The following is an 18,033-nucleotide window of genomic DNA, read 5'->3' on the forward strand; positions in this document are numbered from 1 at the left end:
GTTTTGTGGTTCTCATATGTTACGCTCATTTTCATTGGCTGATATTTGAGGTACTAATACGAAAGATGTAAATTGAGACTAGGCTTGTTGCAAACTCCACACAGAGACATAAAAATGCACAATGGTATCTAGAGTTTCTAATTATTTTCATGGTGGAGGTGGTAGCCTGTCATGGTGTCAGCCCGATCTGTCGACACATGAAAAATATGTTGTTGCTAACCGTCGACATGGTGTGGTCACTTAACCGTGACAGTGTAATTAACTGATGAGAATGCTTTCTTAGTGATTACTGATGGCTACTGTTCGTAAAATGAGTAAAGGGATTAAGTTAAAGAATATTTTTCTTAAATAATTGTTAAGAAAAGTAAGACTATATTTGACTTATGTGAGTAGGAAAATTAATCTTTTGATGCAGACATCAATCTGGAGAATCAGTGGGCCACGACTGAAGCTGGAGATGACTTTCTGCACCGTTTAGATGCTGGAAACATTTTGCTGTTCTTCACAAGCCAGAATCTGGAGCTTCTCTGTGCAGCAGATGTCATCTTTGCAGATGGTACATTTTCGTCTTCACCTCGACTTTTTAACCAAATCTACTCGATCCATGCTGAATTCCGAGGACACATGCTGCCCTTGATATATGGACTCTTCTCAAACAGAACAGAAGCGACCTACACAAGTGTGTTTGACTACCTGAAACAGACTGCAGAGACTCGAGCACTTCAACTTTCTCCCGATGTGTTCCAGTTGGACTTTGAACGTGCGTCTCACAATGCAGCTGGTGTTGTGTTTCCAAATGCTCAGGTTCGTGGGTACTGCCGATAGACTTACCGAGTTAAACTACACAGACCATGTGTCAGAGCTGCTGCATCTTGGACTGTCGACACATATTTGGACTGATTATTTTGCTATTGTCGACAGTCCGGGCATGATCCCCTGTCATACAGACCACGAAACAAATATATCCAAACAGCCCATGCATGTCAATAGTAGTGGGACAATCTAGATTACTGTAGTTTCAAAGTAAAGAGAGACTCTGGGCTCCATTCTATTATAGTTTTTTTTAAGATAATTTAACAGTTGTTTTTTCTATAAAATATGTTCACTGCAGAGACTAGATGTTAGTCTTGTGGGGTGTACGCTGTCTCGAATGTTTAAATGAAAGTAACTCATTTTTATTATTTGCACACATCCACTCAAGTTGGAATCAAAACATGGAGTCGCTAGCAACAACGAAGAGCGAATGTATGATGAAATCACACTAGACCAAGTAATATGGAGGCTTAAGTTGTGTAAGGATAGCCCGAATAATGGACTGGGACATTATGTATGTTTAAGCAAATATGTTTTAACTTTCACGTCTTTGTTTTATCACTTCTCTTTGCAATTTAGAGATGTAGAATAATGGTGCCAGTAAGCACAGTACCCCGTCAACAAACCGTTTGGCCATCCAGACAGGGTTTGGCCATCCAGACAGGGTTTGGCCATCCAGACAGGGTTTGGATAGATAATTAGCTGTCTTCGAAAATCGACATCCTCAGCCGAGAAAGAATCCCACGTGTCGGTACAGCTATGAATGTTGTTGTTGTTTGTTTGTTGTTAAACGCTGCGCTCAGCTATATTCCAGCTATATGACGTATTGGGATACAATGACATGCCTCAAACATGTCTGTCAGCCTTACCAGCCGACCCCCTTAGTCGCCTCCCCGTAGACGATGTAGATGGGCACGAAGATGAACGCAATTCTGTTTGTTTATGAACCGATATATGTATGTGTGTATTTGTGTGTGACTTGTACATCATAATAATATTTGCAACAGTAGGTACAATTAATCTAAACTTATTATTTTATGTACAGTTTACTCTCATTAATTGTTAAATGGCCTTTGTAGGGAGAGGTGTTTAAATAGGTTGAACCTGTTCACCAATCCCATTCCCTTTTCTTAGATATAAACATTGTTTAAATCTTAACGCAATTGCCGAACAATCGCATCCAAAAGTGGGAGAGATATGACAGTCGGTATTGGAGAAAAGATGCTCATCGGATGTCTATATTTGTAAATACCCCTGATGGTTATAGTTCAATAATAATAAAAAAAAAGTATCCTTGCAGTGAGAGCATTATCTGATTTCGTGGATAATACGATTAGTACTCCCTTGTCATCTACGTTTTTTGGTATAACCCTACACTTGTGTATTTCTCGTCATTCACTCGATTCTCAGTTAATGAATTTCTTACAGGTATAATTATTGGCGTTTCTTGTGTCTGGGGTAATTATTCAGTCTAAATCCAGGTTGAAGTGAGGGGAATTGTGTGTTATGTAATGTGCACGTGGCAGCCCAGCAAGAGATGAATGATCAGTTGATTTACTTTTTTCGTAAGTTGATTGATTAATCATTGCTATTTTGCACAAATCTCAAAAGTAAGTGTTTACATGTCTAGGTTTACTAAAGCAAAGGGAATACACTCTTATCATGGCGTAAGATGACGATGTAAAAACAACATACTTTGTTCAAAGGGTCAACCGATCGCGATATTACCTTGATTGATTGCTCATTGTTATCTAACTCAGTGAATTTATTTTAAGAACCGTGGACATTATGAAAATAGTTGTCACGTGGGCTGTCTCAGCTGACCTTTGAGACTTGACACCTATATGAAACACCTGAAACAAACTAAGTGATCAGTTGAGAAACGAACAAGGGTTATAATACCCCGAAAAGCTACATATATTTTAATATATTTGATTGTTACAGAGACACGTGGCATCGAATAAGTTTATTTGTACAGCTGCAGACGTGTGGGATATTGTTATCTTAATATGTGGATATTCACGGATACATCCCTCGAACAAGGAAGCTCCCTAAAATTATACATATAACTTTGGTAGATTGTTATAATGATGTTTGCATTCTGTTTTATTTCATTTGCTGTATTTCAGATTCATTCTTGTCACTCTATGTCTTGGTTGGGAAATTCTTTGATGCGCGATAGACGTTGTTTTCACAAGTCTTTTCCTTTGTAAGCGTGTATATATTACAGGCAATTTATAAAATGTCTAAATATTTCAGTCATTTTGACTGAATAATCTGTCCATTTATTTAACACATTGACTAAAAATGATTTAGACGGTCAAAAGGGCTTAGAACATCACAATAGATCATTATGCTAGGAATAGAAGCCAAACAAGTTAGAAATGTACTTTTAATCCAAACATTTTCAGTCTCTTGGTGATGATATTAAACATAAAAATGTTTGGAATTCGTTATCATAATAATACAGATGGACATATTTTTCAGTCAATTTGTTAATATTCAGGCGTTGAATAAGTTTCCTAAGTGAAAATTTTGCACATTTGACTGTAAAAATATGAACACGATAAATTTGAAATTTACTTTGTGTCGCAAGTCAAAATAGTGTAAACGAAAATCGCACAATTACCAAGCAAGTGACTTATCAAAACTTCGTCACCATCACCGATGCTACCCACAAAGATACCTACATTTCCTTATTATTTCCCAAACTGTATTTCATTTTGTTGATCAATGTGACCATACGCCCTTACATTATCAATAAAATGAATACGAATGGCGCAGCACAGGTCGCGAACTAGTCTAGATTTCTGCTATATCACCCGGGTACTCACGGGGAAAAAACAATAATAAAGGCAAAAACCAGTCCCGGGAAATTGCTCTAGATCAGTGCCCCTTTAAGCAGATAACACTATGCTTTGTTTGGGGGAATACATCTTTATACGTAAACGTTCAGAGTTTACTTTCATTTGCGATTGAATTTTCCTTAATCTTAAGGTGTTTCGTCGAGCATACAGTTCTCCCTGGTTATAATGCCATATTTGTCTCAGAATGGAATTTTGCAGTTGACAAACTACCTGCTTATAACGCCACCCTGGTTATAACGTCACCCTGCTTATACTGCCTCCCTGGTTATACTGTCACCCTGGTTATACTGCCACCCTGGTTATAACGTCACCCTGCTTACAATGCCACCCTGGTTATAACGTCACCCTGCTTATACTGCCACCCTGGTTATAACGTCACCCTGGTTGTACTGCCACCCTGCTTATAACGTCACCCTGCTTACAATTCCACCCTGGTTATAACGTCACCCTGCTTACAATGCCACCCTGGTTATAACGTCACCCTGCTTATACTGCCTCCCTGGTTATAATGTCACCCTGGTTATAACGTCATCCTGGTTATAACGCCATCATGGTTATAACGTCACCCTGCTTATACTGCCTCCCTGGTTATAATTTCACCCTGGCTATAACGTCACCCTGCTTATAACGCCACCCTGGTTATAACGTCACCCTGGTTATACTGCCACCCTGCTTATAATGTCACCCTGGTTATAACGTCACCTGCTTATAATGCCACCCTGGTTATACTGTCACCCTGGTTACAATGCCACCCTGGTTATAATGCCACCCTGGTTATAATGTCACCCTGGTTATACTGCCACCCTGGTTACAATGCCACCCTGGTTATAATGCCACCCTGGTTATACTGTTACCCTGGTTATAATGCCACCCTGGTTACAATGCCACCCTGGTTATAATGCCACCCTGGTTATAATGTCACCCTGGTTATACTGCCACCCTGGTTACAATGCCACCCTGGTTATAATGCCACCCTGGTTATACTGTTACCCTGGTTATAATGCCACCCTGGTTCTTATGCCACCACTGGTTATACTGCCACCCTGGTTACAATGTCACCCTGGTTATACTGACACCCTGGTTATACTGACACCCTGGTTATACTGCCACCCTGGTCATAATGCCACCCTGGTTACAATGTCACCCTGGTTATACTGACACCCTGGTTATACTGACACCCTGGTTATACTGCCACCCTGGTTACAATGTCACCCTGGTTATACTGACACCCTGGTTATACTGCCACCCTGGTTACAATGTCACCCTGGTTATACTGACACCCTGGTTATACTGTCACCCTGGTTATACTGCCACCCTGGTTATAATGCCACCCTGGTTATACTGCCACCCTGGTTATACTGCCACCCTGGTCATAATGCCACCACTAGTTATACTGCCACCCTGGTTACAATGCCACCCTGGTTATAATGCCACCCTGGTCATAATGCCACCACTGGTTATACTGCCACCCTGGTTATACTGCCACCCTGGTTATAATGCCACCCTGGTTATACTGCCACCCTGGTTACAATGTCACCCTGGTTATACTGACACCCTGGTTATACTGACACCCTGGTTATACTGACACCCTGGTTACAATGTCACCCTGGTTATACTGACACCCTGGTCATAATGCCACCCTGGTTACAATGTCACCCTGGTTATACTGACACCCTGGTTATACTGACACCCTGGTTATACTGCCACCCTGGTTACAATGTCACCCTGGTTATACTGACACCCTGGTTATACTGCCACCCTGGTTATACTGCCACCCTGGTTACAATGTCACCCTGGTTATACTGACACCCTGGTTATACTGCCACCCTGGTTATACTGCCACCCTGGTTATAATGCCACCCTGGTTATACTGCCACCCAGGTCATAATGCCACCCTGGTTATACTGCCACCCTGGTCATAATGCCACCACTAGTTATACTGCCACCCTGGTTACAATGCCACCCTGGTTATAATGCCACCCTGGTCATAATGCCACCACTGGTTATACTGCCACCCTGGTTATACTGCCACCCTGGTTATAATGCCACCCTGGTTATACTGCCACCCTGGTTACAATGTCACCCTGGTTATACTGCCACCCTGGTCATAATGCCTACCTGGTTATACTGTTACCCTGGTTATAATGCCACCCTGGTTACAATGTCACCCTGGTTATACTGACACCCTGGTTATACTGACATCCTGGTTATACTGCCACCCTGGTTACAATGTCACCCTGGTTATACTGACACCCTGGTTATACTGCCACCCTGGTTACAATGTCACCCTGGTTATACTGACACCCTGGTTATACTGTCACCCTGGTTATACTGCCACCCTGGTTATAATGCCACCCTGGTTATACTGCCACCCTGGTTATACTGCCACCCTGGTCATAATGCCACCACTAGTTATACTGCCACCCTGGTTACAATGCCACCCTGGTTATAATGCCACCCTGGTCATAATGCCACCACTGGTTATACTGCCACCCTGGTTATACTGCCACCCTGGTTATAATGCCACCCTGGTTATACTGCCACCCTGGTTACAATGTCACCCTGGTTATACTGACACCCTGGTTATACTGACACCCTGGTTATACTGACACCCTGGTTACAATGTCACCCTGGTTATACTGACACCCTGGTCATAATGCCACCCTGGTTACAATGTCACCCTGGTTATACTGACACCCTGGTTATACTGACACCCTGGTTATACTGCCACCCTGGTTACAATGTCACCCTGGTTATACTGACACCCTGGTTATACTGCCACCCTGGTTATACTGCCACCCTGGTTACAATGTCACCCTGGTTATACTGACACCCTGGTTATACTGCCACCCTGGTTATACTGCCACCCTGGTTATAATGCCACCCTGGTTATACTGCCACCCTGGTCATAATGCCACCACTGGTTATACTGCCACCCTGGTTATACTGTCACCCCTGGTTATACTGCCACCCTTGCTTATACTGCCACCCTTGTTATAATGCCACCCTGGTTATACTGCCACCCTGGTTATACTGCCACCCTGGTTATAATGCCACCCTGGTTATACTGCCACCCTGGTTATACTGCCACCCCTGGTTATACTGCCACCCTGGTTATACTGTCACCCCTGTTTATACTGCCACCCCTGCTTATACTGCCACCCTGGTTATAATGCCACCCTGGTTATAATGCCACCCTGGTCATAATGCCAATGTTTCTCAGAACCAACGTTCCAATTCCCTCGTTAGATGACATTTTTAATTTATATATAAAACTGGCAATGTAGTTAATCTTCTGGAGATAATTTGGAGATAGATTTTACATATTTCACATGTATGTTTAGATAATACATATTTCAACAGTGCTGCATGTTTAGTGTACTGGGCTGTTCGGTGATATTTAGTGATACAAAGTAATCACATGTAAACAAATAGATCATGTTCAAAACCTATATTGTTACCAATAGAAGAGTTATTCAATACTATCGCCACAACTATTGAAGTCGACTATGAACGACACTGAAGGGCTGTGCGTCTATAGCTTTGTGCAAATAGACACCGTACCGAATATCTGTAGTGAGACAAACTGAAGATCGGGTGTCCTCACAATACTCACGACCGAAAGTCTGTGGTGAGACATCAACACTCGATGATGCTTTGATGATGCACTTGCAGTATTGGTAATTTATTTATTTCCCCTTATGAATATAACAGAAATGAAAACATCCTAATAAACCAATATCCTAAAATGGGTAAATATACATAGACATTATATGTTTGGTCAAATATGTTATGTGTGCTTCAATCCCTTTTCTGTGAATATTTTGGTCGGGTGACCTTTAAATACTACATAAAAACCGTCTATGTGTCTGTATTTGTCATTTGTACCAACATGAGCATGTTTCTGTTCTAACTGGTGTGTGTTGTATGACGGTAGATGAACAGTCCACGTCCGAGTCGCAAGCATACGGTACATTGTTCACTGGTGTGTTGAGGAGAAGTATTACGACCACTCTAACCTCGCGGTAACACGCTGATGGGCCGCAGGAATCCAACCAGGGACCTGTCGCGCTCTAGGCCGACAGGTTATCCATTGAGCTATCTCGCCGCCAATATTATTTTGAAGTCCAATGTACAAATATGTGTAAACTATGCATTAATTCAGATGTAAATCAGTCCAATATGTTCACGTTGGCGAGTTGGCTTCCTGTTTCACATACTCTTTACACAGTAGGGCATCATGAAATACAAATGTTAATACCAAGTAGTAGTAGAACAAAGATAAGTGTTCACGACAAACATCCTATGTAAGAATGTTTATGTCTTTAAAACTTGACACCAAAATACCTTTTATAATTTGCACGTGCCTCACGCAGAAGTGACACACACGTGCGTTGGGTGTTATTCCTGATTTTGATATTTTCCAGGTCGGTCTTTTAATGTGTATGGATCATTATTCTTAATCAATCTTATTGATTCCGCTTAGTTGTGATTTATTTGATTTCATTCATTGTTTGTGTATGAACTAGCGACGCGGCGTCTGCAACGCGCGGAGAGCCTACGAGCTATAGGAAGAAGAAGAAGAAGAAGAAGAAAATTATTTTATTTTCGTGTCACACACAGTACAGGAGTGACAATAAAAATACACAAATAGTGTGTACAGTGTCCGGCCATTATGGCCTACGAGACATTCAGGACGTCACATACATATGAGTAAAAAAGAGAAATATCACAGTACATACATATACATAAAAATGAGTTATCACCAGTTATCACCAGTTATCAGAACATTCTGATACTAAGACACATGGAACTACGTTGGTAGAGACGAAAGACAGTTGTCTTCGCTCATACATGTGGTGAAGAAGCGCGGCTAGGGGTCTGACCACCTTATTGTTCCGCATAAAGAACACGGTCTGATCGGCAGCGGACATCTGTATGAAGTTTGGATTTGATTGAGAAGCTAAATTCCATAAATCATAGCGTAAATCTGTATAGAGAGAACATTCAGCAAAAAAGTGTATTTCATCCTCAACAGCATTGCAATTACAGAATTTACACATACGTTCAATAAGCGGTGTTTTCGGGCGGGTGAATCTTCCCAATTCTATTTCTAATGGCAGTGAGCCGCAGCGAAACTTACTTAATATACTGCGCTGACATCTGTTCATCAATAAACTGACATAGGGTTCTACTGATAAAGATTCTTTAAATAATTTGTATGTACGTAACTTATTACCATTTACCTGGCCCGTATCGTTCCAGAGTCCATATAACCAATCAGAATGGTCTAAGGATAACAGACATACTTTAGACAAGTTAAACTCTTCAGTAGAAATATTATTTAGATCATAAATTGGTAAATGTAAACTGACAAAGTAGTTGAAAACTGTATTATTCCAGGATCTACGGAATTTTACTGACCATCTGCAAATAAATATAGGCATGCTGGATACTGGCAGAAGTCAGCGTGCAGTGGTCAATACGTGTAGTGTGTGATTAGAACACTACAGAACAGGTACCAACAAAACCAAAATGTTGACGATCGGCCCAGGTCAACGACAAGAGTACAGGTACATTGATCCGAAATCAGGCTCTACGAAATCGAACTCAAACGACGAATCAAATTGCTGCAAACTTTCATGAGGCTACTGGAGTACGAGTAACGGGAGTGCAGCGCATGTCCACGCTCGATGGCCACGTGTTCTGCCGCTCCTAACAAATGGTTTATTCATTCAGTACAGAGGTCCCAGTACCAGTATACACAGTCCCAGGTATACAGTACACGATAAACAGTATTACGTAGAATTAAATGGACGAGCACCTTTAGCTAAAACTTTTAACAATTACAATTTTGGGTCTAAAAACCTTTCACGTTTCTTGAAAGATAATATATATTTGGCTAGACAACTGATAATTTGTGGATTTTGTGACGTTCAAAGTTTTATGAATTTCTGACAAGTAAGGTTGTTATTAAAATAACAAGAAATGACTTTTTCTTTTATTCTATAATACAAAGGACATTCTAGACAAAAAAAAGTACTATATTTTTCATTTTTCAAAAGACAATATTTTTCATTACGTAACATAGCCATTTTTCTACCCATTTCAACCACGAGAGAGCGTCCTGAGCATTTAAAACGACCCATTGCAATGCGATAGGCTTTCAACGTCGTACATGTACATGACCATTTCTTTACAAAAATGAGGTTTAATGATACAAAATAAATAGAGTTAAGAAATAAAGCATGTATGTTCAAAATGGTTTTGCTTATCAATATCAATGCACCTTTGTCTTCCAAAATTTCATTAAATGCTGAACCAAATGTGTATTGCAAAAAATATTTAATGCATAGAAGATACTTAGCTCTTTTAAGAACTGGAGGTGCAAAAATCTACATAAATGTTGGAAGATGGAAAAATGTTGAAAAATGTAAAAGAATCTGTCAGAATTGTAATTTAAATGAGTTAGAGGATGAATTCCACACACACAATAATGAAATGCCCATGTATTAATGATTTGAGAAACCTTTTTGTACCAAAGAAATATTTAAGCAAATGCACATCCAAATGTTTTGTTAATTTAATGAATGATTATGATCCAGCTATAGTAGAATACTTGTTAAAATTTTGTAAAGTTTCAATTGTAAGGAGAGAATGTTATCATTAATTACTGTACACTCTGTTATCATTGAATATATATATATATATATATATATATATATATATATATATATATATATATATATATATATGATAAACCGCCATCGCCCTTGATGTACATTTTGTATTGTTGTATACTTTGTATACTTTGTATACTTTGTATATGGGCCTGAGGCCTGAAGTACAAATAAATATACAATGTTTAAAAATGGAAATTAATTCTAGAAGATACATTATTGTAATTATCACACTTAAAACCAAAACCATAATTATATAACAGTCCTTTAAAATTTAATGCCAAGCATTTAATACGTTTTTAATACCCAAATAAGCGAGATTACGCTCCTGTAGGTATGCCTCGTGTATAATGTGATTTTCAGTTTGAGTCACAAGTTTTATCCAAAATTGTATTATATTTTCATAAGTTGGTTAACTTTTTTATGGAACTTCTACCCAGATGTTGGGAACTGATCTATTCAGATTTGAGATCTGTAAAAGCGACCATGAACATTAATAATATCTCGCCAATGATGAAATCCCCAGATAGATACAGGAGAATTTGCGAGATCTTAACATCGAACACATGTAAGAGTACAGCATAGGGTAGGTTATAAAAAATCTCTAATTCTATTTTTCAAAGTATTTAAAACCTTTGTGGCTTCTGGAGAAAGTGTTTTTGGGTTGCATGCTAGTTTCCTAATGATGACAGACGAGTTCCTAAGTATTAATTAATAGGGACAATTTCAACATTTTCCTCCCCAAGAAAACACTTTTCACAATTACGTAAACGCCCAACCGCCCCAAAAGACAATAACTTTGCCCTTGTTATTGTTAGTACTTAATTTCCTTTTATTGCAATGAGCAACTATTTATTCAATATTTTTTCATTCCCAGCACTGTGCTATCTATAAAAATTATATCATCTGCAAAAAGTAGAATACATAATTATATTGTGCCCAATTGTTTATCGTCCACTATTGTTTACCGCCCATTGCAAAAACTAGTTTTAATTATTTGTGTGGAACTAACGTTATAGAAACTACCCCGGCAAATGGTGAAAATTAGTATAATCAACCGTGGAACGGTTAGCAAGCGCCAGGGCCCTGTTTCACAAAGCATTCGTAGCGCTAAGATTCCCATACCTTAACATATAAGACTTACGACAGTCGTAGCGCTACGAACGCTTTGTGGAACAGGGCCCGGGTCTTTACAATGTTGTCATAGACTAACATCTAGTCTCTGAAATTAACACATCTTACATAAAAAAACAGTTGTTCAGTTATCTTAATAAAAATATAATAAAAAGGAGCCCAGTGACTCTCTTCATTTTCAGATACTGCAGTGATCTAGACTTGCCAAACATTATAGACTTGCATGGGCTGTATTTGATATTAATTTGTATCAGGGTCTGTAAGACAGACTAAATGTTGTCACTACCCCTAGTGTACAGTACATTCACACTGTGCACTGTGGTAGATGGTCAGATCTAACGACCTCTTCCACAACAATTGTATTAATTGCTGTGAAGGTGGTCACTCCACTATTCTTGACGTGACGTCTGTATTTGTCACAGTGTTACACTCACACCGTTTTGATCAAATATTCCTTTTTTGATTTATTTGTACACAGTATACTCTAAGTAAGTATCAGAGGCAAGATTTGCAGGACCGGCTCTGTATTAAGAAACATCAATCAGTGACATTACTCACACCCTCCCCTTTCGTTTCCCCCTTAGTCTCCCCCTTGCGGAGTACCTGGGGGCGGGGGGGGGGGGGGGGGGGGGGGGGGATGCACCTTGAACTACTGGTGACATGGCTAGAACACGCATGTTAGCCACGGAGGGACGTCTAAATAAGGGGTGAGAGAAGTCAGGTGTATTCCTAGAACTCAGGGATATTCTTAGAATACAAGTCCAAAAAGAAGATATCCTGATGGTCACTGTATTGACAACATGGGGGATTGCAGACGAGGTGCTACTGGTCAGGAGGTATAACCTTATTGGGACCATGGTCAGGAATGTAAGATATGTTGAGGAAAGATATATATGATTGTGAACCAGCCGAGTTGGGCAGTTGAGACTGAGAGTCAAAGCTACACGTTGTAACTGTGTCTCAATAAAGTTGTTGTGGACCCTCAGACGGACTTGTGTCGTATATAGAAGGAGACAAGAAGAAGTATCCCCTAGAACACAATCCTCTACGGCGGATATAAGGAACCCGCACACGTCAGGAAAGAATGGATATAATTGTGTGATAGTGGACACTATTATATTTTAATGATACCTTCTAATCCAAATGTAGGGACACTTATAATACTGGATTGAGTGTTATCAACCTTAAATACGTGGTGGCACAAGCAAAGGCAGATCAGATTATATATACTGATCCCTCTGATCCGTTGTTTATAAATTCCCTGACCGGAGAGTCCGATACATTCGGTTGGACTAACCCGTTTACTTATCTAAACATGGCAATGTGGGGAATATTGATTATCTTTGGATTCATACTATTTACCATGAACCGTAGAATTAGCCTCCTGCGGGTCCAACTACTAGCCCGAGGTGTTACTGCGGTGACCGTATCAACAACGCCGGACATATTAGTTTGGACTCCCTCCACACCTGCCAACTCTACACGGTCCATACTTACTCGTATTCAAGAGTATCTCAAACTGGAAATAATCATGCTAATGCTCATGTTCCTGGTTGTCCTCATGTTAAGCCTTTACATATACAAACTCAAAACAAGAGTGGTGTCCACACTCCACATTAGCTTTTCATCCGGTACCGAGTCTGTTTGTCTGAAAATTGCCGAGATCTGTGCCCCACCTCTTGTTCTATTCCTCTCTGACCAGGATTATTCACCTTCATTGGTGGCCATCAATGACAGTCACCGGTTGTTCTCTGACCAACTTACGATTACATGGCCAGGGAACAACTTGTCAGTCATTAACCTAATCTCACAAACGCGCCTTGTCCTCCCTCCCAACCTCACTGTATCATTACTAGTGGCAAGAAAATTGAAACGGCTACTTAAGTCCCATTATATAACTAGCCTGTACTTGGTCCACGCCATTGCCATTACTTGGTCAAGGCAGTTGAAAAACCCAAACAACCAGGCCCACCACCCAGTTATACCCATCGCTTGCACCCCTCTCTGCAAACATAAATATTTACCTGATGACTTTGTACCATTGTAATTACGAGCTACGGCAGTAGCATATGTACAAATGTAAATGATTTCTTTGTTCTCATCGGTATATTGTAACGTTGGCACATTTTGTCTATACTGTACCGACGAAACCGATGATTATATTTTAATTTGTAAATTATACATGTATAAGTATTGCAAAATTTTAAAGTCGACGTCATGTCAACGATATTGTCCATCACTACCATTCGTACAAATTGTCAACATCTATTTATGCTGTCATCACTGCCGCCATTTTGTTTATGCCATTGTACATAATATAGTCATGTGTATTTTATATATGTACGTATAGATTGGAAAATATAAAACGTGGTCCACACGCACTTGATTGTATATCATTTTTAAAAGAAAACCAAAATCAGTTTAAAAATGGTGTCCATTTGAAAACATGTTAACATATCATTCATAACTTTAGTTTCTCTTTTAGCTGAATGTTTATAATTACCTTGACCACCGTACCTCATTTGCAGGACGGGCTCTGTATTAAGAAACATCAATCAGTGACATTACTCACACCCTCCCCCTTCGTCTCCCCCTTAGTCTCCCCCTTGCGGAGTACCTGGGGGGGGGGGGTGATGCACCTTGAACTCCTGGTGACATGGCTAGAACACGCATGTTAGCCACGGAGGGACGTCTAAATAAGGGGTGAGAGAAGTCAGGTGTATTCCTAGAACTCAGGGATATTCTTAGAATACAAGTCCAAAAAGAAGATATCCTGATGGTCACTGTATTGACAACATGGGGGATTGCAGACGAGGTGCTACTGGTCAGGAGGTATAACCTTATTGGGACCATGGTCAGGAATGTAAGATATGTTGAGGAAAGATATATATGATTGTGAACCAGCCGAGTTGGGCAGTTGAGACTGAGAGTCAAAGCTACACGTTGTAACTGTGTCTCAATAAAGTTGTTGTGGACCCTCAGACGGACTTGTGTCGTATATAGAAGGAGACAAGAAGAAGTATCCCCTAGAACACAATCCTCTACGGCGGATATAAGGAACCCGCACACGTCAGGAAAGAATGAATATAATTGTGTGATAGTGGACACTATTATATTTTAACAATACCTTCTAATCCAAATGTAGGGACACTTATAATACTGGATTGAGTGTTATCAACGATCAGGCGACTTTAAAAGTGTATTCTCAGTACAAGCTGTACAGCGAAAAGGTCTTACAGTACCCCCGCATCTTACCAGATACTGACCGCCTCCGCGGTCTAGTGGATAGAACTGCTACCCCGAAAGCGGTAGGTCGCTGGTTCGATCCCCTGGCCGCGTCATACTAAAATACATCAACAGATGGTACTTGTTACCACGCTTAGCGCTCGGTGTTTAGGAGATAAAACAGAGACCGGTTGGCTGGTAGTCAGTATACTGTGTCTGAGTGGGGTATCCATGTTATACTGCAGCATGGTATGTCAGTGGGCTGGCACTGAAACCGGCACTAGTTCCGGGTAGAACAAGCAGCTACACACACACACGTGTTCCACATCACCTCATCTGCCAGATACGTATTGAATGCTGGCTGAATAGAGACAAACTTAGAACAAAGTCAGTTGGCACCACATGGTCTGTGACTGCTTTCACTGTAATCTGGGAAAGCCACGGAAACTCAAACTTGTTATCAAGCTTACCGAACATAGTCCTTCCATCCATTGACTCTCTCTCTCTCAACTATCACAAGACATCAAAAGCCGCAACCAAACATGTGTGCAAACCTACACATGTTTTTGCAGTTGAATTGGTATGTTCAAGATGACACGTCTTTTATGCGTTGTGTTGATCTGTTCAAACCGACACATATTTAAATGTTGTGTAGTGTATACAAAGTCTTTCGATGTTAGGTTGATGTTTGCTAACCGACACATCCCTCTGCTTTTGTGTTATTTGCTCTTTTTACGTCTTTTTAAATTGAGTTGTGCAAACCGACACATTCTATTTATTGTAGTGTTGATGTACATAAACTTTTGTATCGCTGATGTGCTTGTCGCCGAATACAAATATATGTGTTCATTTGATTGGCTAAGCGAACACCATTTGCCGATGATGTTTCAACTATGTCTCGCAACTGAATGTGTGACTAACCGAACATATCCTTGAATCCAGCGTCCATTACGTAATTCCATGTTTTAGTAATGACTACTACCCTCATCGGCAGTAGCTGCACAACACAACACAACACATACATTTATATTTATATAATTATGCATATTTTATTCACTTTTCAAATTACAATTCACAAATACATAGATAAGTTAATAATGCTTGCTCTGTAGCGTGAGTACTGCAGTCTTTATTTCAACATATTCCAAGACTGGTTACCCGCGGCCTTTACGCACTGAAAAAAACAAAATAACAGAGTCACAACCCCTGAAGGACGCATTCGGCATATTGGATTACTCTATTGAAACACGACATATCGGATTACTCTATTGAAACACGGCATATCGGATTACTCTATTGAAACACGGCATATCGGATTACTCTATTGAAACACGGCATATCGGATTACTCTATTGAAACACGGTCTTGTAACTGTACAAAGTACGTTACCAGACAGGCTAACATTACAATACATTTAACGAGAAGACTCCTAAATACAAAGAACATTTAAAGAGAGGACATGCATAATATTGAAGCTTCTGAAGACGTAAGTCAGGGCGTGACTGAGTTAACGCTGCTTTAAGAAGTATAGACGGCTCAGTGGGGGGAGACAGTATGCAAGTGGCACGGTGCTGACAAACCAAACACCAAAATCCGATAGTTGCTGGGATTCGAATATTCGCCCACCGCGGATCCTGACTCTACGAAGAGACGCAACTCTGCTTCAGATGATCGCACCCCCCTCCCGCGACCCATATAGACGTTTGGCTTATTGATGTACCAGCGTTCAATTAAAGAAACTACGATTAGGGTCAATAGAGATAAGTGATAAGAAATCGACAGGTACTCATAAAACGGTTGGCCGAATACTTTAAGAGGATGTGTCGCTCTATGCAGTGTCGGCTGGTCATTGGTTCAAATCCTAGACACACCACAATCATTATCCTCGGTTTGTCGAAGCTCTACCACTGCTGGTAGGTTTCACCCATTAGATTAAAGTCTTTGATCTGTGTCACTCTTTACCTCAACCTTACATGGCAATGTCGCTAATGAAATGCTGTTCACAGGGGCATGAAGTCCAAACATGTTGGGCGTGCAGGTTGTTATACGTACCACATGTTACAAGAGCAGCTGGTGATTTTCCTGATGCTGATGGTACGGGGAGAATTGTCGTCACAGGTGACGGTGTAGTTCTGGAGAGACGTCTCGGCAGGGATGCAACATCTACACTCCTTCACCATCTCGTTATTCTTAGAGACATCGTAGGTGAAGGAACTAGGCCCGCAGTCACCCTTGCAGAAGTACTGATCTACCTCAAAGCTTGCAATACAACCCTCCACGCCAATCTTGACCTTTTCAGCAGAGGGTTGGCATGTCTTCTTCTTACATTCATACTTGCAGCAAGAGCCTTCGGGAGCAAGAACCATATCTTCGGTGTCCTGTAATGAATAGTTGAAGTTTATTTGCACCTCATTCATCAATTTCATGGGGTCCTCAATAATATTCCGCCCTACATCGTTCGAGACTTGGTTGGTGACATACATTGATATGTAATTAAGATACTATATGGAACAAACAAAGTTAGGGATCATAATATTGTTGTAGATGTTTTTGCCGTGAAGGCTGAGCTCACAATTTAATAAAAATATCCCCAGCAATATTCATAATCCCAACCTTTTTTGTTATATTAACCATGTAAGGCTTTTTTGTGTGAAAAAGGATTGTTCACTAAACAACCTTAGGCTAAAAATAGTATATAAAAAATAGCAACACCTTTTTATTTCAAAAGAACTGCTCATTCATGAAACATATATTAAAAAATGGTTTCAGATGATGGAGCCAAGCAGACGTGGATACTTCCATATAGATATGTAACAGTGTACTACTAATACGCTTGTGACAACACACCCAGCAGTGCAATCTGATCAGAAAGGGGCAATGAAGAATTCTTCATTTGAAAGAGCATCAACGCCACTTATGGCCGCCATTGGAACAAGGAATGGTTGCAGATCAGACTATGGTCCTAATCAAGGAGGGTCATTTAGATGAAATAAACAATATCTTGGGAATTGGATTACAGTTACGACTGTCCTGGTCTATTTATTATTCAGCCTCAGTGTCGCTGTTTAGAAATAAACATATACCATTTTCATTGCGATTGCTGTGCCATTACATCTTTCCTTTTAAATACGCATAGTTTTTCAACGACAAGAAGGAACCGAAATGCACCACTTATTCTACAAATGTATCAACGGGGCAGAATGGTCGTGCGAGCCCACAAGAATCAACGTGTGACCTAACTGTTAGCGTGTTATCACATCCCGAGTGTTCACGTTGTCATCAATTGGTTGTCATACGACGTTAGTAAGAGTTAA

The 18,033-nt window shown here is 40.3% G+C and overlaps 1 protein-coding gene across 1 annotated transcript in view; it reads right to left on the reverse strand.

Moving 5' to 3' along the window:
• Positions 1–15,742: 15,742 nt before the first annotated feature.
• The window catches only part of LOC124116211 (mucin-16-like), a 179,956-nt gene continuing 177,665 nt past the window's right edge, over positions 15,743–18,033 (reverse strand). Inside the window, exons 236-237 of the mRNA XM_048386754.1 lie at positions 16,772–17,097; positions 15,743–15,893 (exon numbers count right to left, since the gene is read on the reverse strand). Coding sequence (XP_048242711.1) covers positions 15,887–15,893; positions 16,772–17,097 — 333 coding nt within the window. The 3' untranslated portion in view covers positions 15,743–15,886. The remainder of the gene's footprint in view (positions 15,894–16,771; positions 17,098–18,033) is intronic.

This window comes from Haliotis rufescens, unplaced genomic scaffold (assembly GCF_023055435.1).
Source record: "Haliotis rufescens isolate VD_foot unplaced genomic scaffold, xgHalRufe1.0.p SCAF_10, whole genome shotgun sequence".
Classification (NCBI taxonomy): Eukaryota; Metazoa; Mollusca; class Gastropoda; order Lepetellida; family Haliotidae; genus Haliotis; species Haliotis rufescens.